At 35.2% G+C, this 27,916-nt stretch overlaps 1 protein-coding gene across 3 annotated transcripts; it reads right to left on the bottom strand.

Annotated features, from left to right (window-relative positions):
* TTC8 (tetratricopeptide repeat domain 8) lies at window positions 1-27,916 on the bottom strand. Of its 3 annotated transcripts, XM_014076121.2 has the most exons (14): window positions 27,731-27,916; window positions 20,573-20,693; window positions 19,760-19,823; window positions 17,777-17,936; window positions 16,789-16,878; window positions 15,275-15,319; window positions 11,573-11,658; window positions 9,696-9,783; window positions 8,138-8,248; window positions 7,154-7,293; window positions 5,490-5,664; window positions 4,000-4,122; window positions 1,744-1,827; window positions 1-1,277 (listed from the first exon to the last, which is right to left on the bottom strand). In XM_014076121.2, exons 1-14 carry the CDS (start codon window positions 27,842-27,844, stop codon window positions 1,161-1,163), a joined length of 1,518 nt encoding a protein of 505 aa, XP_013931596.1. In that variant the 5' UTR covers window positions 27,845-27,916; the 3' UTR covers window positions 1-1,160. The 3 variants fall into 3 exon arrangements, with proteins under 3 accessions (XP_013931596.1, XP_087581446.1, XP_013931597.1); XM_087725320.1 differs by lacking the exon at window positions 8,138-8,248; XM_014076122.2 differs by lacking the exons at window positions 20,573-20,693; window positions 27,731-27,916 and adding an exon at window positions 20,125-20,221.

Raw genomic sequence — 27,916 nt, 5'->3', positions numbered from 1 at the left:
TGCAAAGATAAATGGCATTTATTACTTGTAACAATAAAAAGACATGAGGAAGTAATGTAAAATAAAGTTAAACCAAGCATTTTATCTACATATTAAGGATCAAATGCCCTTGAAAGTTAAAACAAATGATCCTTCACTGAAAGTAACAGTAGGAAAAATACCAGAATATGCATCAGTTGTCAAAAATATCCATGGTATGAGATGGAAGTTTTTACTGCAGATCTACACCTTCTCAAAACTCTCACTGCAAATGTCCAGAATTCAATTTGGATTCAGAAATGAAGGAAAATTAAGGAGGGCAAATATTTCATAGCCACTGCTTTTTTGCCTTTCCTTCTCAAGGCAACCTATCCCATTGGGGTCAGATATTCAGATTTGTACACACTCTCAAATTTCATTGCTTTGAAGCTACAGATCCAACTGTAGCTCTCTTTCTGTTTCTGCTGCCTCATTAATGCCCACTTAGACAGTGAAAGAAATAAGCTCTGGTTTGCAAATACCAATCATTCCTTTTAGTATACAGCCTTCATAAATCCCAAAATCATGAGCAAAGTGTGTCATGAACTGACCCATGGAGACAGCACACACCAGATTTTGAGTATTAACAATACAGGGATACATGTACATTCTTAGTTCATCAACACATTTACAAACTTGAATAATTTTTTATGGGTGCTTTTAACATTTGTGCTTTTCACATAATTTTCCTAAATAAAAGTTATAGTCTAAACCTGCTCTGGTGCAACAAAAAGTTAAACAATTTTTCATTTGTGCTTACTGTAACAAGATAAAACACTACAATTAAGCAGTAAATTCAAGCTTCCTTGAAAAAGGAATGAAACAACAAGGATATATTTTTAAGCTGTTTCCTTTATTTGGAAATATTTCCATTACTCATTATGAGGTAAACTAAAATTTGCCTTGCTTCACTTAACATACTTAAAATGAATGCTGCTACTATTCAGGGATTCTTTTTTAAAAAGATAATATTCTACTAAAGCAGCTTTTAACTATCCAAGAGAATAACAATCTTCAGCTTGCACCCAGTTTAACTAAAATTCTCAATATATAAATGTAAAAATATTCTGAGACTTCTTTGTAATTTTGTGTAAGTCTGCAATTTTGAAGAAAAATGATTATTTTCTTTGGTGGGAGGTACATCAAAGTCTGGCAAAATGCTGTTTTAACTGATTAATAAGTTGCTGAGAGTCGACATGCTCTGGAAAAATTTCTTTGGACTTCTGAGCTTCTATATAGCTTCTCTGAATATCTCCAACCTGCAGAAAAGCAAATATACCAAATGACATAGAAACGCTACTAACAGCCCTATATGTTAAGATTTCATCTAATGATTCACTTTTAAAATATTCATATTCTAACATATACAGTAAAAGGCACAATCCCAATTTACTTCAAAAAGTTCATGCCCTATTCATTTTGAACTCTAAGGCACTCTGCATGGGGCTGTCTTTGAACACAGTACAGATGCATGGATTGCTAGGATGAGATTGGAACAAATATTTCAGATGTACAAATTATATAAGACTTCTGCAGTAAAAGTTTAATTCATGAATGTATTGCTTTTCTTTCTCTTTTCCAACCTATTTTCCTTTTTGTCAAATCTTCTAGGTACATCAGATTATTTGTAAACTGATTTAACATATTTCCAGGCAAATTTCGGGACAAAAATACTTAAGATATATAAACTAATAAACATATGAAAAAAATGGGTGATGACATTACCTTTTCAGATAAGACAGCAAAATTGAAATGTGGCTCATACATATGAGGTGCTATTGATGAAGCCGTCTGCAGAAATACTCTTGCCTAAAACATAGAAACAGTGTTCATATTGGTACAGGTCAAGGCACTCTACACCCCCTTTCCATCTTAGTTTGTCCCATGTAATACTAATGTAATAACTTTTCTTAGACCAAGTCAGATCACTGGTCTATTTAACTATATATACAATATAGAATAATTTAAATACACTTAACTGTTCCTAGGGGATTCTAGGCAGTTTATAAATAGTTAACAACATACAATTATGCAAAATTATATATATTCACACTTAAGCAGTAGAACGTACTCTGAAACTAAGAAATTGTTTTTAGTAAAATCCTGTGCTGGGAAAGGTGCAAACAGAATTGTACCTATTACAAAGCCATTCTTGTGAGTTTTTACCCTACAGCTCTATTCTTATGACAAGTGCTTTATGCAATTCAAGGTGCTGGTGATTTCCTAAAACACTGTACATGGCTGGGTACTTGAGGGAATCACCTTTTTCCAAGTATCTCTACCCATCCAATTAGAGCCAGCAGGATGGGCATGTCAGCCAAAGAATGTTGGCTGATGGGAACTAGAAGACAAGTTTTTTTCAGAGGCAGCTCTTCTGTGGAACATCTTCCCTTTGGAGATTATAATGGCCCCAACTTCGTTAGCCTTCCATAAAATTTTAAAGACCTGGCTGAGTTCCCAAGCCTGGGGCACTACATGAACCAACGGACCTGCCTCCATGCTATATGTTGCTTGCAGATAACCATTTGTCTAGATCTGATTTAGTGCTATGACTGAAATTAAATATGTTATTCTGGAAGGTACAGTTTGTTACCATTTACCTCAACACTAACTACTCTGTATAAAATTCTGAATACAACCAGTGGTTTGGATAAAACAGTGGAAATTTCCTCTAATCTCCAAATTGAAAGATGGTCTGTGCACCTGGTCCAACTGCATGGTTATGAATTATATGAAGATTTGAACTGCGTGCTCACCATCAATTTGGATATGCAATATTCAGTACCAGAAATGTACATGTCTGCTGAACTGCAGAGCAAATTAGTAGGTATGGGATGGGGTGGGGAAATAGTCATTAAACTAAGCTGTAAAGACAGCTTAGAAAATATTTAAAAGGAAAAATGCTACACATATATATATATACATACTACAGTGCTACGCAGACATCACTGTATATGATCTTTATTTATTACAGCAAAGGATTGTGCAGATGTATATTTGATAATTTCCATGGTAACTGCTAGAATACTGAAGCAGTAGGCCTGAAAGAACTGATAATTATGAATAGAGCTTTAATTAAAGTATATTTTTGAAACTTAATTTATGCTATCATTCATCTGCTAAACTAAAGCATGCTAGCTGGGAATTCTGGGAATTTATATCCACACATTTTAAAGTTGCCAAGTTGAGGAGCACTGCAATTAATTTGTTCACATCCAAAGAGCAAATCTTAAATTCTATACTGGTTAAACGTATTCAGAGAAATTCATATATAAAATTCATATATATATATAAAACAATTACATCATTTTCATTTTTCAACAGTGCTTTTGGCTTGGGCATGGCACCCAATGCTACAAATAAGAGTTTCACGTCTTTCAGGACCGACACTGGGTTTACTTTACAATGCACTCTACATGCAACTCTTTTTCTTGGAGGATCGATTAGGTGTGGCTTTACATCTATCATATTTTTTTTACCAAGTTACAGTGTTTGTAACATAATTGACTCAATAAGGATAGCACAAATGTCTTTCTACTCTATATTATGTTGAGCTGGCCATTCTGGTTTTCCAGAATTTAATCTTCCAAATTGCAAAACATTTGTGGTGTTTCAGCCAAAACAGTTCTATGCCAGACCGATCCCAGAATCAGAAAACATTTCTGATTTAGAGGATAAAGAATTGAAAACACTCATTACGGCTTTATTGGTACAGTCTATAGGAAGAATTGGAACGTTTTGTAAATCTGTTGAATATTCTGCTGCTGCAACACTACGTTTTGTATATATCAAGTTTAAACAAACCTTCTCCTACCTCATTCTGGATTGGTTAAAGGCATTGGCACAGTTGCTTTGCCTACCATTGATGCAACCTACCAGACTTCATTACCATGGTTCTCAATCACTTCAAAGGACATTATTCCTAAAATACATTAGCTATAGAAACGTAAAGACCCACCTTCCTTTAAATTGTATACTAACCTGCTCAATGTGACCTTTTTGCATTTCCAACACAGCCAAGTTATTATAGGCTTCTGCATGGTCGTTGTTGTTAGCCAAAGTCAATTTGAAACATTGATGAGCCAAATTTCTATCACCTATTCCCTGAGAAGCCAAAACACAGAATATGTCCACAGTTTCTATATACCAGGTATTTTTTTCCTTATTCAGATATTATAAATCTGGAAAGGAGATATGGTTATGTGTGTCACTCTTGCTTCCTTAGTCCTGAAATGGTTGAATTGGGAGTATCAAAAGAGAGTGTAAAGATGTTCCATATAATAGGAATGTAATTTTGGCAAGATTTGTGACTACATGGGTTTTTTAAAACAACACTTAAGAGTTAGGGCTTCCATTCAAACCTTTTCTGTAAAAAAAAAGTGGGAATGGAATTAAATTCTTCCATTTTTATTTATTTTTCAAATTTATATTGCTGCCCATTTTACAAAACAAATGATTCCTAATTTTATCATTGTAGAAAACAGTGTTGTACTATCTGGAATTTTTACTGGATTCAGTAGAACTTGTATTAAATTTCTTGAAAGCATAAGAAAAGAGGCAATATCAAGCATTATTTCAGTTTGACAAAATTACCAAATAATCTACCACTTTCTGCCAGAACTCATTTATAGCTATAAGATGCAAACATGCATTTAACTTGGGAAATTAGACCACTAGAACTATTCATGAAGAGGAATATTCTATTCTAATTCCTGTAAGTCTGGAATGAACATATTTCCTTTAGTTGGGGCTGCATTTTGTTTATTTACATCATTTGTAATCCTCATATTTCCTTCCCTTTTGTGGTACTGTCATCATGCCTCTTGGAAAGTTGCAGGGTGTCTTTGAATAAGCAAGGCCAGCATTTTTAGCCCTCTTGGTGAGTTTTGGGGGCTGCAATAAAAAGTCACTAAAACTGCAGGTTATTCGTTCCTGAGAAATATCTTCAAATTTTTACTAATTTTTTTATTAGTAAAGTGAATTCAGCAAATTGTAATAATAATTTTATTAGATCAGTGTTAAAATCTTTATGTTAGCAGTTAGCCTACTTTCTTTTTTCAATCTTTCACTTCAATTATCAATACACAGAAATGAGATCTATTTTTACAAGGAAGTTTTCAGAAGTCATCTCAGATTTAACTGAACCAAGACTTCCTCTCAAAGGCTGCTTCTCCATGAGAAGTTTTACCCTTGAAATGTACATGCTGTGAAAGTTTTGTTTGGAAAATCTTCAGGCAGTCTACATCAGTCTTCGTTACAGCAACATACCGTATAAGTACCCTCCATTGAGACTGTTCCTATCTTCTTCAAGAGGAAATAAATGTATTGTGATACACAGCATGCAAAAATATTTCTTCTTGCGTGTGATAGTTGATAAGTAGGTTATATGCCACTAACACTTTCTGGGCTATACTCTATACATTTGTGCATAAATATCCCATCCAAGTATTCTTAACAAGCATTACTCTTACCACAGCTACATGTCCCAAGTTGTACCACACATCTGCAGCTTGTTCCTCATTTTCTGCTAGAGATAGTGCACGTTCAAATGAACTGAGAATCATGTCATATTGCTGGGCATAGAAACAGCAAAGGCCTAGATTGTTAAAGAGTTGGCTATTATAAATGCCCATCTGCAGGAGTCGCCTAGTTCAATATAAAAAGTAAATAAGTCAATTTGTATTTTTGGAGCATGCTTCTTGAAAGTTTCTTGTGCTCATGCAAATTTCAGGGTACATGATCTCTGTATTTCTATACTGAATATAAGAAGAAACCAGGGTGCAATAGTTCTTTTTCCCTCATTTTCAATATGATCAGCATGTTCTCTCCTTCCCCCAAGAATCGAGCCTTGTTGACTAGAACAGAGTTCCCTAACCTGTCTGGCTTTGCAGACGGTGGGAGCGGTGGGGAGAGGGGATGGTTCAGTGTAAGTGGTAGGTGAGTGCGTGTGTATTCCATCCGTGCAAATGGTGGGCACATGCACATGCACATCACCAGTTCCAAAAGGCTCAAGGCTCAGTAGTGGGCTGCAATCCGGTGGTTGGGGACCCCTGGACTAGAACCATCAAATTTAGCCCTCTAAAAAGGCACTCCTACTATAAAGGAAATTGCTGTTCAAAACACTGTGTAGTACCTTAAAGTCCAACCATCATTATGTCAATAATATATTATTTAGACAGCAAATATATACTCTGGACAAGAAAATCTATATATAATTGTTAAAAAGTTAACAGAAAATGTTTGCCACATTCTCAGGAGATATTATCAGAAATACATGAAGCATTGTAATAAAACTATATTACGTTTGTGTGTGTTGTGTGTGGGTGTTTCTTTCCCTGTTTCCCACATGTTAGGTCTTTTTAGTACATTAATATTTCAAATGCAAGACAATAGTCCGTTAATAGCTTTGTAGTCCTTGCAACAAATTTGATGGGAAAAATCTCTTGGAAAATGAGCACTAAAAATATAGGTAGATGGGTGAATGTTTGAAAACCATTTTTATGTTGTCTTATTAATCAGTTGAGGACAGACCACAAATCACTCCATGTGTTCCCAGGGTTATCAACACTGTGGGAAATAATGGGGACCTTGAATCTGTTTTAGGCTACCTTGAGACTGTGGAACAGAACTGGTAGATATGTAGAGGCAACTCAAGATTTCCTTCTGCATTTTAAATATTTCTACAAACAGTGCTTTTTCTGGTGAGACCGGTCTATCAGGGCAACCTGGTCTACCCAAATATGGAGCATACTGCTTCCGCTTTCGCCTTTCAACCCCAATCCAGGAGCCTTCACAGGCAGTTGCTTTCGCGACAAACTACTTTTGTGTGAATTTTATATTTCTACAAACACTTATTATGGATGTCTTAGTACAAAAATTAAGCAGTAGTTTCTTTGTATGTTCCTATCAGGGCTATAATTCTTAAGTTTGACAGACAACCGACTGAGTGTATGATTTAAGATACTTTTCACCTACCCATCCATTTTGTTTTTTATTTTTATTCTATTTAACTATTTGAAAAGATCTATCATCTATCTATCTATCTATCTATCTATCTATCTATCTATCTATCTATCTATCTATCTATCTATCTATCTATCATCTATCTACATATATATACACACTATCTTCTTACCTATAAAAACGTAGAGCTATCTCTGGCTGGTCAGAGTAAAAATGATTACTTGCAATGCATGCAATGGCTTCCACATGGGTATTATCTTGTTTTAAGACATCTTTATAGTATTCTGCAGCCGTAGAAATGTTGTTCATTTCCTATAAACAGATGAAAAGATAAAAGTATTTTAAATTACACATGATTAATAAAAACAAAAAGAGTGTTGTGATTCCTTAAATATCCTTCAAATGTAGTTAGGGTGAATAAAAATACATCTCTTCTAATTTTACTGAACAAGAACAAATAAATTTGAAAAGATGTGCATGTATGTATTAATCACATATAATTATAAGTTTTTCTTTTATATGTTCACCATTTTTTCTAGCTTACTAAAAGTAAGTAGCCATATGTTTTTGGTTATTTCCTATTTCAGTACTACATAACAACATCCATTTTCTTCAGCAAAGAAACAGCCTTTTCTGCTTGTTTATATAATTTTCTGTCAGTTGTTACCAAAAGATTTTTAAAAGATTTATTTCCTACAGTAGAACACATATCATATCTAATCTCTAAACAGGCAATCTTAGACTCAGTTTAGGAATGATGTCCTCGTTCCTTAACCAAGCGAGTGTAGGATTGTATGGTAATGACTCCTTTGTCCAAGCAGTTACTTCAGTGGAAGCTAGAAGAGCTGTAACTCAATGATAAACTAAAATACCAAATTTCAGTTCTTGATATTTAGATTTTAAACCTAAAGCTATTGCAACAGTTTAAAAAATACTAGAGGAGGAATTGCTGAAGCTAGAGAATAGGTCAGCTCTCCTATTCTTACATTTTAGGACAAAGAAGCCATAAGCCTAGTTTTAAAGTTGCTCCCCCATTCTGCCTCCTTACCATTAACTTATCTGCACATATTTGTGCTACAATTTAAAGCAAACAACTGTTTGAGGGCATACTCATCAATTATCCTGTTGATGCAGGAGAAAAACTTGATTTGCATACCTCATGAATCCTGGCCATGCCACAAAGGAGGAAAACTTCTCCAGGAAATCGTTCTAAACCTTGTTTGAAAACATTTAAAGCTGTCAAAGGCTGATCCAAGCGGGAATATACCTGGCCAAATACATGGGTATAGTTCCATCAATGTTAAGATTTTTATAATAACTATAGCCATGAAAATCAGCTGCCAACTAAATCATATATACATATATTAAGTCTATGCATACAGCTACATTTAAAGTTAGAAAACAATTCTCCATATTTTGCCTCTGCATATATTCCAGGATAAAATTCAGATAATGCCACACCACCATATCAACATGGTTTAAAAACTACTAGCATTCTTTTTACTCCTCTAAAATATTTAAAGCAACTGTTTTGTGTCCCTCTGCAGAACTACCGTCGGAGGATAAGATGCATCTTTTCCCCCCCTAAAAGAGGGTGAAAATTTGGGTGCGTCTTATACACCAAATGTAGCCCCACCCACCCACCAGCCCCCACCCTTTGGCCTCTGCTCTCAGCAATTTACCTCTTTGCAGCAAACAGCGGAGGCTTCAATAAGCTATAGCAATCCCTGCAGCCCCAACAGCTGATCATCGGGAGAAATTGAAAGTAAAACTTGCTGTTTGCTCCACATGGCAAATAGCTGGGAGGCAGGTTTTTTGTGTGTGTGCTAATCGGGCTGTTTGCTGCAAGGAGGTAAGTCAACAACTATAAATGCCTATAGAATGTTCAAATTATTAGACTTATTTTTTAAAGGCTGCTTTATTATTGTAAAGGTAACAAAATGAAGAAGCTTTTTAAAATAAATGCTTGATCTGAAGAGGCTCAGTGCTATTGTTTTAAAAAGTGCTATTCTTTTAAATAGCAGAGAATAACTATACTTCCAGAAAGCACATTTTAACAGCATCTGTACAAATATAGTCTGAAATATAACACTACAAACAGTGTATATTGTCTGTACTGTTTGTTGCAAGGAGGCAAATTGCTGGGAGACAGAGGCAGATATTTTTCCCTTGTTTTCCTCCCCCAAATCTAGGTGCGTCTTATATTCTGGAGCGTCTTATACTCCAAAAAATAGGGTAGTTCATTTATTCCAGCTCATGATACCACTGGTTACATTTTTTCACCTTGGATAGCAGGCTTCTCTGTTAGGCCTTCAGCAAGACACAGCAGGCAGTGAGCTTTCAAGAGTGACAGGTTAGCAGTATGGTCTTATATATTGGATATTTCTTCAGGAGACTGATCTCAAATAACTAACTTATTTGTTAATGCTTGTACATGGGATGGGTAGGTGGGGGAAACCATACAAAAACATTTCTATTGCCACCAGCATCACAGCTAAACAGGCAATGCAATGATATTCTAAACCTAGATTTACCCAGGTGTTGCAAACAGCAGTAGCAGTAGAAAAAGCTTCCAAAGTATCCTTTCTTACAGGAGATTTAAAAAAAGCATTAGCAACTGAAAAACTAATTATTTAATTATAATCCAAGAGTTCCAAGCCATTTGTCTAAAATAATGATTTGTAATCATTTTTAAATTACAAATGCCAACTTACTTTTGCCAAGTACAGTACTGTATCTACCATATATTGTTGTCTGAGAGCTGATTTAAACTGTGTTTCTGCTTCACGGTATAATCCTAATCTGGAAAAATTTATAATGAAAATTATATTAAAGCCAACAAACTAATAGTAAATGGGTTATATTTTACAATTATACATTAAAACCACTAAAAATGAGAATATATATTCTACAAGTTACTTGATTTGTAAAAATGAAATTAAAAAGGCTAAATAACAAAATGAGATAAGATAAATGCTTTTTTATGTTCCAAATAAAATAAAAGTAGCTACTAATTATGACCTTTAAAGCGCTCCATGGCTTAGGCCCAGGATACCTGCGAAACCACCTACTGCCACCAGTAGCCTCCCACCGTCCAGTACGATCCCACAGAGTTGGCTTCCTCAGGGTGCCATCGGCCAGACAATGTCGGCTAGCGACCCCCAGGGGGAGAGCCTTCTCTGTGGGAGCGCCTTCCCTCTGGAATGAGCTGCCCCCAGAGCTTCATATAATCCCCAACCTCCGGTCCTTCTGATGCACCCTAAAAACTTGGCTTTTCCAGCAAGCCAGCCTGGCCTGAACAAAATAAATTATTGATCATTGTTAATTTTAATTCGATTTTTTTTAAAAAAATGTTATTGTTAATTCTAATTGGGTTTGTTTGGGATATTCTATTTAATTTTTTTTTAAACTTTTGTATTATATGTTTCTTTTAATGTTGTACGCCACCCTGAGTCCTTGGGAGAAGGGCAGTATATAAATCTAATAAACTAAATCAAACCACACCTACTCAATGAAGAAAATGCAGAATGCAGAAATGGTATAATTTCTACTTTAGGTAGGGTTTTTTTTTTCTAAAAAGGAGATATGTTACAAACATGTACAACAATTATGAAGAGTAAAATGAACGGGAAATATAAAAACTTGCAACTGATTAATATATATATATATGTATGTGTATGTGTGTGTGATTTAATATATATTAATGAAAAAATTACACATACACACTCACAAGGGTAGTCCTTGACTTACAACAATTGAGCTCAAAATTTCTTAACCCATTTGTTAAGTGGATTTTTCCCCATCTTACGACCTTTCCTCGGTTGTTAAGTGAATCACTGCAGTTGATGAGTTACTAACCTGATTGTTAAGTGAATCAGGATACTTCACTGATTTTCTTTGTCATAAAATCGCGAAGTGATCACATGACCCCGGGAGACTGCAACGGTCACATGAACCAGTTGCTAAGCATCTGAATTTTTATTTCATGATCCTGCAAAGGTCATCACTGAAAAAAGGTCATGCCACTTTTTTCAGGGCTGTTGTAACTTTGAACGGTCACTAAATGAACTGTTGTAAGTTGAGGAATATATTTGTATTCGGGTGTATTTGGAGGAGTTAAAATTCCAGGACTGGATAAATTACAACATCATATTGAAAAAAACTTGCTGATGGTTTGAACTTTATATATACAGAAATCCTGTGAAATGGGTGAAGTGCTAGCAATTGAGGTGGTAAACACTCTTCCCAATTTTTTTTAAAGGAGGGAATTTAGTCCACGTTCAGCAAATCAGTTAAGGTACCCTTAAGTATCCCAAGGGAGTCTAATTAGCAAGTTAGCAAAGTATGAGATGGATGGAGTGATAATTAAGTAAATTTCCTTGAACATTCCATTTAAATAGCGCTCATTAATGTTTGTTCATCCAACTGTGAAGAAATATAAAGTGAGTACCGCATGGTTCAATCTTGGATTCTGTATTCTTCAACACTTTTATTAATTATTTAGATGAACGGTGGAGGGAACATTTATATAATTCACATGACATAAAATTGGATGGGATATAAAGGTAGACAAATTCGGTTCCTGGTTTACCTGTAATAACACTTCCCAATTTGCACTTTCCACCACCAGTCCTTGAATTGGGCATACTGTGTGGCATATGCTGCCAAATCTAAAGCCTTGAAAGGGAAGCAAATTTACAAAGGTCATCTTCAATTTTGGGAGAAAAAAAACATATACACTGAATATTTAGCAGGTTGTAAAAAAACTATAAGATTAAATCAGAGAAATATATTAGATTTTCCCTTTTCTTTAACAAAAGAATCATTGATGGCATTTTAACCTATTCAAACCTGAAAGCTTTCTTAATAAAGGCATTTGAAAAATTGCTCAAACTGCTCTACCCCTTATATAATTTAATATTTTCCATTTTTAGTACTAATTCCTTAAATTGGATCATTCCAACCATTTAGTACATGCATAATTAAATATTGAAAAAGTTTACATAAATTTTCTGTAGTTAATTGCAAGTTCAGCATTTTGTGCAAAGGCATAAATACTTCCCTAATCCCTCATATGCTCCAATTTTTCATTATGGAACACATCACATCCATAATTCACTACAGCCTCCTCTATTTATATAAACAAGGCATGCCCTTAATGAAAAGCAAACTTACAACAGTTTAGATAAATGAGCTACTTTTTTAATACAATAAATTATTTTGAGAAAAGCATCAAGAAACCTGAATGATATACAATACAATAACAGAGTTGGAAGAGACCTTGGATGTCTTCTAGTCCAACCCCCTGCCTAGGCAGGAAACCCTATACCGTTTCAGACAAATGGCTATCCAACATCTTCTTAAAGACTTCCAGTGTTGGGGCATTCACAATTTCTGGAGGCAAGCTGTTCCACTTATTAACTGTTCTAACTGTCAGGAAATTTCTCCTCAGGTCTAAGTTGCTTCTCTCCTTGATTATCTTCCGCCCATTGCTTCTTGTTCTACCCTCAGGTGCCTTGGAAAATAGTTTGATTCCCTCTTCTTTGTGGCAACCCCGGAGATATTGGAACACTGCTATCATGTCTCCCCTAGTCCTTCTTTCTATTAAACTAGACATACCCAGTTCCTGCAACCGTTCTTCATATGTTTTAGTCTCCAGTCCCCTAATCATCTTTGTTGCTCTTCTCTGCACTCTTTCTAGAGTCTCCACATCTTTTCTACATCGTGGTGACCAAAACTGAACGCAGTATTCCAAGTGTGGCCTTACCAAGCATTATAAAGTGGTATTAACACTTCACGTGATCTTGATTCTATCCCTCTGTTTATGTAGCCTAGAACTGTGTTGGCTTTTTTGGCAGCTGCTGCACACTGCTGGCTCATATTTAAATGGTTCTCCACTAGGACTCCAAGATCCCTTTCAGTTACTACTGTTGAGCAAGGTACTACCTATACTGTACCTGTGCATTTCGTTTTTCTTGCCTAAATGTAGAACCTTACTCTTTTCATCATTGAATTTCATTTTATTAGATAGTGCCCAATGTTCAAGTTTGTCAAAATCCTTCTGTATCTTTAGCCTATCTTCTGGAGTGTTGGCTATTCCTGCCAGCTTGGTGTCATCTGCAAATTTGACGAGTTCCCCATTTATTCCCTCATCCAAATCATTGATGAAGATGTTGAAGTGTACTGGGCCCAAAACAGAGCCTTGGGGTACTCCACTGCATACTTCCCTCCATGAAGATGCAGTTCCATTGAGGACTACACATTGAGTGCGGTTGGTCAGCCAGGAATATTAGGAATTAAAATCCTGGATGGCAATGGGGGAAGAAGGGAAGGACTAACATTTAATTGATTATGTGTTTTATATACTGATAAGGCTGGGAGACTTTTAATGACTTAACCAGCATTTGATCACATCAGGTATCAGTATGCTACCAGTATTCAATGCCATATTTAGATATTTTAGCAATTAGATTACTTCTAGACAATTAAGAATCAGAAAGTAAAAAATGAATGCTAGTTCCCAGTATTATTCCTATCAAAAATTATATAGAAATTAAAAGTCAGTAGTGCAGAATTAATTTTAATAAAAAATAAACAAGGAGGGAGTTACCAGTAGCTTATATGCAGAGGATATGGACACATAAAGCTGTGTTGTGCAGACAATCTAACCCTTATTTTCTGCATGAGTAAACTATCATCCATAGTTTTGCATATCCATGAAGAAACAAAAAACAAATCCCAAACTGCAGATATAGAAACACATTTATGCTAAGACCTTGTCTCACTGCAGACGAAAGCCACTTGTATTTCTTGGCAAATGTCAAGAAAAGAAAAATAAGACATCTTCAATAAAGCAATGAAGCCACACACTATTGACTCTTTCAAAGGACAAAGGTGTAATAATTTTAATTCTTCTCTGTGATCAACATATTAAGTCATTTAAATACTGATTAAAATTCAGATCAATTCCTTTGGGCAATGAAGTCTCTCACCATATTTATAGGCAAAGACAGTTTGCCAGAGTTAATTTACCCTTGAACTCAGTAAATCCCAAAGCTTTTCAAGATGCAAATGGTTTTGAATTTCCATTCTAGAACTCTGTTACACTGCAATAAAAAGAGGGGGGATATTTACAGTATTGTATGTGATGTATCAACATCTCATTGTTGCCTAAATCTGATATCCAGTCTTCCACAAATCTATACTTGGAAGGAAAAACAAGAATGATAGGCTGGTATTTCTTTAGAATAGTTTGTTTGCATAACTGAACTACTTAATTGCAAAATCTATTGGAAGAGTCCAAGGTATCCTATTTTGATACTTTACAAAAATGTGAAAACTTCCATGTTGAACATTACAACCTCCTTTCAGAGTCTCTTCATTCATACAGCTTCTGTCATCCTATCTTTTTTTTTTTGCAATATAGTTTATTCATACCATGCACACAGACACATGTATGTATGTATGTATGTGTATGTGTATGTATGTATATATATATATGTATATATATATATATATATATATATATATATATATATATATATGTATGTATGTATGTATGTATGTATGTATGTATGTATGTATGTATATATATATATATATATATATACACACACACATATACATATATACATACACATACATACATACATACATGTGTCTGTGTGCATGGTATATATACATACATACATACACACACACACACACACATACACATATATATGTATCTCCAGGGAGTTACATGTTTATATATTTTTCCAGTTTAGAAATAATAAACATTTGGTGTTCCTACTTTTATTTTAATACTTTAATACTTATTTTAATATAGATATGGTTTTCCTTAAAAACGCTTTTAGACATCAATATATTTCATGAAGCTGAAGATTAAGGACATATTATCATGGAAAAATCTATCCACGTTTGTTAAGAACTGACACTGATTTGATGGAAATCAATCAATCAATCCATCAGTATTTCTTTAACACGAAAAGGCAACTGTTTTCAGAAACCAGTTGATTTCAGAAACCATCTGTTGATTTCAACTGACCAGTATATTTTTGGGGGGCAAACAAGAATCATTTGAAAAACAAATTAAGTTTAAATTATTTAACATGAAAAAAACTGAACTCAACCAAAAGCAATACATTGTATATTTTTCTGAAGGAAGAAAATGCAGTACCATTATCATAGATGAAAGCAATAAGGAATTTGTTTTCTTCAACTCTTACATATTTCTCACATTCAAAATAAAAACAGAATAAACATTAACCTTTTTTAAAATAACTGTACTTACATTCTTAACATCACTCTCATGATGAAAAATGTATTCAAACAAAGCCTGTGAAAAAACAAATATAAAATATGTCATCAAATTGGTGGCAAATAAGATCTACTTACATTTAATTAGAAATAAGTATTTATTAGCTCATTTAAAATTAAAAGCAGATTTAGTAAAAATATTGAATGCAATAAAGAATTCACATTTCAAAAAACTATGTAATGTTACTGCCTTGTTAGGCAAGAATTCTTAATCTTAAACCTGAAATTAATTAATTACAATTTATAGACCATGTGATTCCCAATGACTCAGGGCAGTTTACAATTAAAAGGAGAAAATACAAATACAAAAACCAAAATATAAGCACCCCAAGGGAAAATACAGTATATACTCCCCAAACCAAGCAACCAATTAGTCGACAGAGGCTGACACATCATTCTGTTCCAAAGCCTCGGAGAAAGCTAGGGAAACTGTCTATTTTTTATAACTTGCTGTTACTGTATTTATCACAGAAGAAAGGGGGGGGGGGTGTTCATTACTGAAAAACTGGATGCTCTGAAAATTATCTTGGAAGATCAACTTTTGCTTTGAACAACTGATCACACTGTAAAAACAGATAGTCCTCAATGTACAATGGTTCAAATTAACGACAGCCTAAGAAAGGGTGTTTTACGCCCTGTAAAGCACATCCAGTTGTTGCCAAAGGTCACATCACCATCTTGCAATCACACGATTGCCATCTGGTACTTGCCAACCTGTTTGCACTTACAATAACTTGCCAAGTGCCCCATAATTATATGATTACCATATACAATCTTCTCTGCCAGCTTCTCCAGAAAACCAATGGGGAAACAGGTAGGGAAGGGTGCAAGCTGCTGCCACCTACCAAGAGAATACACTCTCATCTTAGGAGGTTGGCTGACAAAAAGCTCCCTGCAGGAGGATTTCGGCTCCATGCTTGATTTCATGGAACTGAAATCCTTCATGCCTGCTTTCATACATCTGAAATCCTTTTGCAGGAAGCTCTCTGCTGAAGCATTCCAGTTTGAGCTGAAATCCTTCAGCAGGGAGCTCTGTCACCGAGCCTCTGGAAATGAAAGAGAATTGAAATCAAAGTAGCATTTTCAGTCGTGAATGGAAAGGTGGTAAAGTAAAAAGTATAGGGTGTCTCAGGGGTATAGGGGACGCCCTTAGAGGCCTGGTGCAGGTTGTATGCAAGTGTCCTTCCTCATTCAGGGGCTGAAGATACTGCTTGAGTTTTGGCAGGGAGGATTTTCATTCCTGAGTGGAGAGGCAGCAAGGTAAGGTGAGAAGTACAGGGTGTCTGAGGGGTATAGGGAAGGCCAAGAGGCCTGGTGCAGGCTTCATGCGTCTTTTTACTTTCTGGGCTGAGAAATTGTACTACACTGAATTTGGGCATCTCTCTTGAAAAAAATAGTAAAAACACAAAAGCTATTAACACCTGTTTTAATTAACAGGAAAGACTTAAAATGAACAAATCAAGCATGGTACATTAAACAAGCACATACCTTTGCCAACTTTGGTTTTTGAGCATAATTATTTAAATTCAGTTTAGATATATTTATGAAAGGACCATCAGGATTAGTGAGCATGGAGGCCTGTGGTGGGAAAAAGCATCAAACTAAATGATACACCACATTTGAATTATAACTGGCAATACAGTATACAATTCTGAGAAATCAATATAGTGCCTATAAAAAAATATTACATGAGAATAAATTGTAACACTTGCACAACTCCCAGCTTTTGCCACTGCTCCTAGAGTTGAGTCAACTAGACTTTCATCTGCTCCTTAGTAGCAACAGAGGCAATGGAGCTTAACAGAAAATTGGCTCTATAGTGCCCATCCAGAGTCATATAACTCGGACAGCTCCCAGTAAACTGTAATCAATAGGAATCTCCCTTTCTGAAAAAATATTTATTTGCTTTACATCTTTCTTCTATTGTTAGCATGTCTCAGCTACCCAATAACAAAGGTCATTGGGTGGAATGAAATGTTACTACATAATAACGAGGACAATAAAATGGGAAGAATAAAGAGCACAGGAAAATATGGAACATATCATTTGTTATCTGTAACAGGCAGAGCAAGTACCAAACAGTAAAAAAAGACTATAATTTGCTTTAAAATTCAATACAAGGCAACTGTGAAAACATAATATTTATTTAAGGTATGTGATATAAAGCATTGCTAAATCCAATGTGGTTTACAGGACTATAATACCACACTGTGTTTTTTCCTCACTATTATGCATAAATGGATATTTGTGTATTTTGTGGAACATTTGATCTTTAAGCAATAATAAGCAAAGTCTATTAGTATTATATAGAATACCCATATTTTCAAAAATCTGATCATGTAAACAAACAAAGATGCTATTAGTTTTAATATAGCAGGGGGGGGAAGTATCGGGGAGGGGCACACCTAATAATCCTTCCTATGCTGTATACATATAGTTCCAATTTCCAAGAATACAAACGTAGGAGGATCCTTACTGTTCCAAGCCTGACATATCTCCCTGAAGCACTAGTCATTGGACGGGCAGTGTGAGCAGTTCTTGGAGTCTTTAAGGCTTGTTCAATGCTACCTGGTCTCCCAGCCTGCGTGCTGGGTCGTACAAAACCTGTCAGGGGTCGCCCTGTTTGTGTCACTGGCCTGCAATAATCCAGACATGGAAGAGCATCATGATAAAATGATAAACAGAAGCATTTATTGCTATTTGCAAAATCAAAAAGAGTACAGATTGCCATATGGAACTATTAATATAGATATACATGCCTTAAATCAATTTCCTATGCACAAAATGATGTATTACATTTATCATTATTTAGTACATACCCATATAGGATTTACTCACTACCCCATTAAATGTAACTTACATAATTCTTTTTTTTTTTTGAGGGAGATCATCTGTGTTATCTTTTACAATGTGAGACCTCTTTTTGTATTCCTATTTTTGTTTACACTTTTACTGCTTGTAATGTATTCCCAAACTTATTTGGCTATAGAACATGTTGGGCTTTGAATATATTGACAAAATGCATACCTACGAGTAGTTTCTTATTTCATTAAAGACTACAACAAAATTGTGGATTTATCATCCATAATGAGACAGAAAAATATTCCCGCACTTTCTGTTCCACTATAGATAACAAAAATCATTTTAAGTTTGCATCCTTTTAGAGCAAGAAAAACACATTGAAAAAAATAATAGTAAATACCGTATTTTCACCCATATAACCCGCCCACGCAAATAACCCGCCCACGCGAATAACCCGCGGGTTTTCGGGATCGTGTAAAATATTTTCCGTATACCCCGCCCACGCATATAACCCGCGCCAAGTAAGAGAGAAGGGAAACAGCTGAGATGGGGGGGGAAGAAACGGAGAAAGAAGCCTGCGCAAGCTGGGGAAGAGGAAAGGAACGGAGGAGAAGGAAACAGCTGAGATCGGGGTGGGGGAAGAAACGGAGAAAGAAGCCTGCGCAAGCTGGGGAAGAGGAAAGGAACGGAGGAGAAGGAAACAGCTGAGATCAGGATGGGGGAAGAAACGGAGAAAGAAGCCTGCGCAAGCTGGGGAAGAGGAAAGGAACGGAGGAGAAGGAAACAGCTGAGATCGGGGTGGGGGAAGAAACGGAGAAAGAAGCCTGTGCAAGCCTCCGATCGTGTAAAATATTTTCCGTATACCCCGCCCACGCATATAACCCGCAAGGGGCGCTGTGCATGTAAAAAACGCATATAACCCACGGGTTATATGGGTGAAAATACGGTAGATGGAAGGTCTCCTTCAGCTAATTGTCCTTTTATAATACAAAAAAGCAACCAATGATGTTTTTTTCACAGAACTTTATTAAATCTCTGATGGTATTTCATAGAATGTAATCTAGAAAACTGATTTCCAACTAGATATCACACTTGCAATTTGAGGTGGTGGTAAAATTAACAATGTATTTTATATGTCTATTTAACAAAGCACAGCTGAATAATTTCTTGACCCAAAGTTCAGTCCATGACTACAACTTGATAGACATTTCTGAATATATAGGAACAACCACAAAGGAGCTATAAAGAACTGCTATGATTCCTATAAAATTTATTTACAGAGATGCAATTTTTTTAAATTTTTACTCCATTCTTTGGCAAGAAGACTTCTAAAGTAACTTAAAATATAAATAATTAGATAACTCTTGCCAGTTCTTAGGCTTACGATACACAAAATACAGGACAAAATGGAAAGGGCTGAACAGGGAGAAAGAAAGAAAAACACCAGCTTATCTTGACTAGTTCAAATGAAAAGAATTTAATAGTAGCTGCCACCTGGATGACAATTACAAAAAGCTCAAATCAGCTAGTCTCAAAATGTAAGAAATAAAATACATCTATTTCTCTCTGTTATAATTCTATGTGAAGATTATCACTTATGTACAAGAAAAAAAAATTACCAAATCAGTTAACCTCACTAAGAAACTGAGTACAGTACCTGATAGCCTTGCTAGGCCCAGCACCATTACCAGTTCCAGGCATTTTAAGTGAAGTACCAGGTCCTATCAAACAAACAAACAAAGAAACAAAACAAACAAAATCATGTTTATAGGTACTTTCCTATATATCTTTCTTTTTCCATTTATCTTTTGGTTCCCTTTCCCAGGTATTTTTTTAAATAAAAATCCAAAGAGAGAAGATGCAAAGCACAGATGAATAGTGAAGTGCCACAAATAAAATCTAATGCTATTATTTGTTTGTTTAAAAATGCACTGCTTCATTTAACCACGACATCGTAATAGGACTCAGAATCAGTCAAAACTGTAAAGGGAAGATAATCCCCTTATGCAGACAAAATGTTACCTGTGCAGAGCTGGAATTACATTCATAATTAAAACTGGAGATTTTAATTAGTGCACTGGGGATTTTTCTTGAAGATCAATTTCTTAGCTTGTTGCTGTATTGATCAAATACAAAGTGTACAGGAAGATTATTTACTCACTAAAGGCAATTTATATTTTATAGGCATATGAACATTTTAACACGAAATGCAAGCTTGAATTCTAAACTGCAATATTGACATAAAATGTATTACTTCACTGTATTATGTATTATATCACTGAAGATAATAATTTTAAAGAAAAGAAAATGCAAGATAATAGTTTAATATTGATAGCAGTCACTCATTCCATAGAACAGCCTTTAGAGAAAAAAGAAATAAACCATTGAAAAGGAATGTTGGAAAATCCTAAAAGGGAATCATGAGTTGCTTCTTGCAATAGATTTTGGAGCAGATATAAATGCAGCTTACGTGCAACTTGTGCAATTGCATTTTCATCCAGCATCATTTCAGCTATGCCTTCCTGATCCACTTCAATTTCATCCACATAAACCATTTCCGTCAATGCTCGCATTTTTAAACACCATGCAGCCTAAAATAAAGATGGAGAGGAAACAAAGCCCAGTAAACTAAAATGTCTACAAAATGCTTTCAATGTTTTAAAAATCAAATAGAATACAATAGGCCAGCAGTTGATTATTTGACACTTGTGAGAAAGAAAAAGGGCTTTGGGATACTGAGATCTTGGCTGCATTATAGTCTTCAATGCAAATATTACATAGAAAACATTTCAGAACTACTAGAGAAATAGGTGAGGAGGACCTCAAGAAGAATGCAGAGAACGCATTCACAAAGGCTCAGTCACTCCCAATATTACATTTGAAGGGAGAGTATCATGTACTCTACTTCCTCCCTCACCTATAAGCAATAGAAAGTGTTCCATTTCAAATTAGGTGGAATCTGTAGGTGATACTACTGAATATTTAACTACATATTGATAAGGAAATAAAAGGATTTGTGTAGCTGAGCAGATAGTAAATGATGCTGGGTACAAGACACAGGTAACACCAGGTGTAATTTCTAGGTGCTGGTGGTTACCTTTAACGCCCATCAGGACGAGGATACCTGAGAGATCACCTTTTTTTCAAGTCTCTACCCATCCAACCAAGCTGAGCAGAATGGACATGCAGCAGATCCCGTGAGCCAAAAAATGTTGGCTGGTGGGGATCAGAAGGTAAGCTTTTTCTGCAGTGGCCCTTGCTCTAGGGGACATTCTTCCTCCAGAGATCAGTATGGTCCCAACTCTGTTAGCTTTTTGCAAGGCCCTAAAAACCTAGGTATACCTCCACTTATGACCACAATTGAGCTCAAAATTTATGTTGCTAAATTTGTTAAGTGAGTTTTTCCCCATTTTATGACTTTCCTTGCCATATTTGCTAAGTGAATCACTGCAGGTGTTAAATTAGTAATATGGTTGTTAAATGAATGTGATTTCCCCATTGACTTTGCTTGTCAGAAGTTGAATAAATAAATTTATGCATTTTAGAACTCTATACAAATCAGTTTGACTTCATATTGCACACTGGATATCATGTGATCACTCTTAGAACGCTTTGTCTTAGCAGCCAGATTCCTGAAGCAATGAAGCCAATTAAGATCTCAAGTTGCCTCCCCTCCCCCCTTCTTTCCAGTCATCTTCAGAAATAACACATCAATCTAGGAATAATATGCTGATCTTGTGCATTAATTCATCCTGATGACAGGGTGGAGGTTTACCTGCTTTAAGCACAAATAACAAATGTAATAAAAGACTTAGTTGGAGAAGAGCATATATTACAGGCCTGCTTTATTGTACTGATTCATTCACTTCTTAAAATACATTTTTGTATCAAAATAAACTTAAGATGGGCCTATATGGTATTTATTTTGTAATACATTCTAACTATATGAAATCATTTAAATATGTCCAAAAGGTTGAGAGGATTTTAATAGATAGTCCCAATAAATATTAACATTAATGATAGCCAATAACCCTGTTTCCATATAATTCTTTTTACAATTTTTATCCAACCTTTATTTTTATAAATAACTCAAGGCAGAGAACATGTCTAATACTAAAATGGTGAAATGGGAATCATAGAGAATCCTAGTGAATCTTACTTCTTTTTTAAACAAAAGTGTACTTAATATAAATGAAAAATGAAGAGGCCTTCCTTTCTCTTGGCGAAGAGTCAGCTTGATGATACATGCCTGTTATTTCTCAGTCATAAGCCATAATGTGATTTATTTATTATTATGTGCAAGCTTGGCCACTAGTTTTTTGTTTAACCAAATGTCCTAATTTAGTTTTATATATAAACTCAGTGAGTAAGTAACAATGACTGATTTAGAAATTATATAGATAGTTAGGGCTCATACATATTAATCCAGTTTTCCTAGAAAATGGTTTACTGAACAAAACACAATGTATTAACTCATAAATCATAGCGAACAGACCACAAAAGCTGTATTCACGTAATGAAAAATCGAACAAACCATGTGAGTTAAATTTTGGCAAAAGATAAACTCAGATGTAATGCAGATTCAAATTACATATATTTTGAAAATAGTGTCATATGTGGGTATTTGCATAATTTTTTTATTTATTGATTTATTTTGTCATGTTTATGCATTGTATATTGGAAGTGGTGACCCTTTGAGAGCTGTAGACAATGAAATTTCATTTTAATGTATGCCGATTAGTGTACATTCAAAATGACACTTAAGTTATAAGTCATGTAAACAATTTTAAACATATTTATATTAAATCAATAAAATATAATAAATGAAGTGCTTAATCTCATATATTTTTCCAGAATTTATTAGAAAATGAATATATAAGTTATATAAACTACTATGTAACTTTTCTTAAAATACTAGTCTGTCTGGAGGAACAAAGAAGTATCAAATGAAACTTTCTATTTGCATGAAGTACTCTGTAACCTATGGTGACCTCCACTCCAAATCTCTTACTGGCTTATATATTTAATTATTTAAAACATTTATATAGCTGTCCATCTTATAGCAAACTCGGGGAGGGGGGCTCCAAATTAAAGCAGCATAAAAGCCATACTAAAATTATCAAAACCAAACCCATTTTTTTAAAAAATGGTGCCAAAGCCAAGTTTTCAATATACAATCACCTCATGTTATCCCAGTGCTTGTTGGAAAAGCCAAATCTTCAGGACTTTATGGAAGGCTGGGAGGTAGAGACCTACCAACACTTCAGGTGGAAGTGTTGCACAGGACAGGGCAGCCATAGAAAAGGCTCACTTCCTAGCACCCACACAATGGCAATATTTAAGAAAAGGGTCTAGAAACATGGCTACACTATCTGACCTAGCAGGATGGATAGATATCCTAAGGGAAAGGTCATATACCCTTGGCCTTATGATATTTAATATTAACGTGATATGTACCTTAAATCGCACCTGGAAAGAAATAGGAGCCAATACAGCTCACACATCAGAGATGTTACATGGGCAAATCTATGGACACCCATAGCTGCTGCCATGTTCTGAATAATTGAAGTTTCGGGGTACAATTCAAGGGAAGATTCATGCAAGAGAGCATTGCAGTAATCTAAAGAATTTTATCAGTTCTGATAAGGGAGTAAATTGCTGGGAAAATATATTTGTTAAATAGTAAAGCATTTAACTGTCTTTTATAAGAATGAAGATTCGTTCTCCAATCTTGTGGGTTGGTTTCCGAACATTTCGTTACCACATAAAGTTAAAGTAAAATCAGCAGTGAAATATTAGGATGAGCTAAGAAACTTTAAAATCAAAATCTGAAAATTAAAATATGTACATTTGCAAAGAAAACCATAAAATTATGCAATTCAACATATGCTGTTCATCTATTTTTCTTTGAGTACTTCAGTATTATAAATCGGTACTGTTTCCTGGTCTTTAAATTGACATATGGAACATAAAGAACAATAATCAGATTAGGCAAGCGATCAGGATGATCAACCAAGATAGTAAGACAGAAATATGTTCCTTTTAGGTCATGCTATAGTTATAAACAAAGAAGCTACAATGAGTTTAATAAGGTTAATGAACGATTATTTCTGGCAGTAATAGCTGATTTAGACCCTTTCACAAAAATTAATTTTAAATAAAGTATGTTTACTTAAAAGGAAATCCTACTAAATTTCCTGAATCCTGCCCTCTAGTATCAGAAACACATTTAATTGAAGACACAATGCACACTTCATCATTATCATATTTAAGAATGGATTCATATAGTTGCTTCCCAGTGAGTTAGCATTCTTTCTGAATTACAGAAAGAAAAACAAAGAGGAAAACAACGCCTTAATTTTTTTAAAAACAACAACAGCAAAATGTTGACTAGGAAAGGGATAAAGGGGACAGTATTAATGTGAAATAAAGACATAATATCAAAAGTGCTTTTGATATTATTTTGGAATAAAATAAACAGATCAGGCCTGTGTTGATTGTCTGATATTAAAGGGAAAAAATTGAATTTACAAAATAAGATAAATGTAATAGGACTATGTCATTAAATCTATGAAAAGACAAAATGGATTAAGGGTATAAAGAAAGAGAATGAAGAAAGAAATCCAAAAAGCCTGCCAGACTATTAAATGCTGAAAAAATGGAAAGATTCTTAAATATCCACAGCAGAGAAATGATTGGTAAAGGTGAGAGAATTTAGCAGAGATGACAAAATAAATTAGAAAAAGATCAACAACTATATTTATCAGTGATTTGAAATCCCTTATAGACTTTTTGCTGAAAACAATATGTATGTATGTATGTATGTATGTATGTATGTATGTATGTATGTATGCTAAATACAAAAAAAATGTACTAGAAAGACAAAAAGGCAAGTCTACATTAAAACAGTACATTTAGAAAACCAGGATGCCCCTTTTTTTAGCAATTTCCTAAAAAGGAGATGATGAAACGTAACTGTATTCTATGCATATAGAAAGGGTGATATAACACAATGAGAGTCATAGATTTAACATTGCTTATCAAAAGTGCAGAATATTATTGTGTACAGGACAGGAATAGACACTGAAAGTACGCTAAGGCATGCTAAAGGCACAGCTTTTGTATATGTGAGGGCAGTTTTGATTTAGATAGCTTGCTGGCCTAAAAAGGAAGATTACTCTAAGGCAGTGTTTTTCAACCTTTTTTGTGCAAAGGCACACTTTTTTCATGAAAAAAATCACGAGGCACACCACCATTAGAAAATGTTTAAAAAAATTAACTCTGTGCCTATATTGACTATATATAAAGTAATTTTCCCACGGCACACCTTACACTATGTCACGGCACACTAGTGTGCCACGGCACAGTGGTTGAAAAACACTGCTCTAAGGAGGACAGCTTGATCTCACTTTCTTTCCAAATTCATAGTACATTGCTTGGTATTAGGCACCACCCATCCATAACCAATCATCAAAAATATATCTTGTGCTTATGTTTATATTTCAAAACTTAATGCTCTGAAGATCTTATAAGATATGTTCCAATTCTGTAGTATGGATGTCACTTATATATCTAAAAGAATTATAGTGCAGAACCAGTTTCTGCAGCAAATAGCTTTTAGTATTTTAAGCAGAATACTTCTAAAGAGTTCTGAGGAACTGCCTCCCCCTTGATACAACGGCCTACCTCAATCTCACAGAGAATACCATCAGCTAGAGATTTACATTGGTGAGATCCAGAAGTACTTTCTCTATTGTTGCACCCACCTTGTGGAACATCCTTACTCCTGAAATTAGATTGGCCAGATCCTTTTTAATTTTTTTGAAAGGCCATTAAGACCTGGTGTGCTGTTGGCCTTGGGCTCTTTTTAATATGGTTCTGCATTTCAGTTAAGCAAACATATGAGCTTCTTTAGGTGGAAACTTAATCATAAACATGTTGTTACTTTGGCTTTATCAATTTTAATGTTTGCTATAGATGCACAAGTAGTTGAAGCTTTTATCCTAGATAACATTTTAGTTTTAATTATAGCATGAGAGATAGTTACATATTTGCAGATTTTACACATCAAGCTCAGGTACAATGTGGTTGGTTTGGTTTTGACAGAGAGTAAGATAGTATAAAGCAAGTGCAATTTGTATGTTTTTCAAAACATTGTTTTTATAAGACTACTATAGTTATTAAAACTACGGTTAAATAAACCAGTTTAGCACCATTGCACAGAGGCCAAATAAGAGTTTTCTGTAATGTTCTGCTCCTATCTATGATCATCTGAATTTCTGCAACTTAGATCTGACAGTCCTAATAAAGGCCTCTGGACTAAACAAACTTCTTGTGATAGGTGGGGCAAGACTTTGCATCTGCCTTACATGCTATCCTTATTTATTAGATTTTCATCCCACCTTTATTACTTTACAAATAACTCAAGGTGGCAAACATACTAGTACTACTTCCTCCAATTTTTTCCACAACAACCTTGTGAGGTGAGTTGGGATGAGAGTGCGTCTGACCCAAAGCCACCCAGTTGGCTTTCATGCCTAACACAGAATTAGAACTCACAGGCTCCTGGTTTCTAGGCCAAGAAACTATGGTACGTTTGTAACTTCAGACATGCAAGGTTCTGTTAACTTAGCCTCATAATAAAGTAAATTTAGCTCATCTAGTTGTATCCTGACTGGTTTACCTGGGATGGCTGACATCAGTTTTGCAACTTTAAAGGTAAAAACTTCCTGATGACACTTTTAAGAGTCTGATCAATTGGGGGGGAGGGGGGTTTCCTAAGTTTTCTTTGTCTGACTATTAATTGATTGCAGGCTCCCCCCCCCCCTTATCAGATAGGCTGCATTTATATCCCTTGTCCCCCAAAGTCATCCACACATTCTATTAATTCGGTTAACCATCGGTTAATGATGGTATTTGGGACCAACATTTCTGTCACTAAGTGAGTCATACAGCATATCACGGCCATGCTGCTTAGTGACAGCACATCTGGCATGTTAAACCCTGCATCATTGTTAAGTGAGGACATCACGTGATCATCATCTGCAACCTCCTGCTGCTGTGATTCCTTGTAGGAAGCCAGAAAAGAAGGTGCAAATGGCAATCATGTGACCTCAGGATGTTGCAACAGCTGAAATTTTAAGCATTGGCATCAGGTACCAGGGATTCAGTGCCATCACATGTTTGAACGGTGACTGAATGAGTGGTTGTTAAAGGAGAACCACCTGGATTTGACATGTCAGCTATTCATTGGTTTGTAACCTATCTCAAAATTATCTAATAATAAGCTATAAATGTATATTTTAATTAAATAAACTAGAATTTTGAGATCTTGGGAGGTAGGGATTCCAGTTATGAGCACTGCTGGAGTTAAAAAAAAACCTGGATTATTATCTTATTCCAGCTAATTCGCCGTACAGAATACGAGGTGCAGGAAAGACATTTTACAAAACGCTCGCGCCGAAAAGCAAAAAGATCTGCATATATATATATATATATATATATATATATATATAAAAAGAGCAGTTACTAAATCAAAGCATCCACCCAAGGCCCAGTTTTACATTTTTCCTGAACTCGGAAACATCACATCCAGGCGTCCAGCTTCTGTCTTGTCTCTCTTCATTACCTGATCGCCAGGCTCCTTTTCCAGCACCTGCGAACACAGATCCGAACAGAGTTGGAATTTCCTCCGCCTGAAATAACTCAAGGCGTGGAGCAACGGGTCCATTTCCATCCCCATAAACTACGCAGGCGACTAATAACGCCACGCTAACACCCCCCCCCCCACCTCCTACTTAGGCCCCGCGTCTCA

Source organism: Thamnophis sirtalis, unplaced genomic scaffold (assembly GCF_051295495.1).
Source record: "Thamnophis sirtalis isolate CommonGarterSnake01/CBP01778 unplaced genomic scaffold, rThaSir2_p1.2 scaffold_1, whole genome shotgun sequence".
NCBI lineage: Eukaryota > Metazoa > Chordata > Lepidosauria > Squamata > Natricidae > Thamnophis > Thamnophis sirtalis.
Note: the sequence above shows the minus strand (reverse complement) of the source record. Positions and strands in the feature narration are given on the sequence as shown.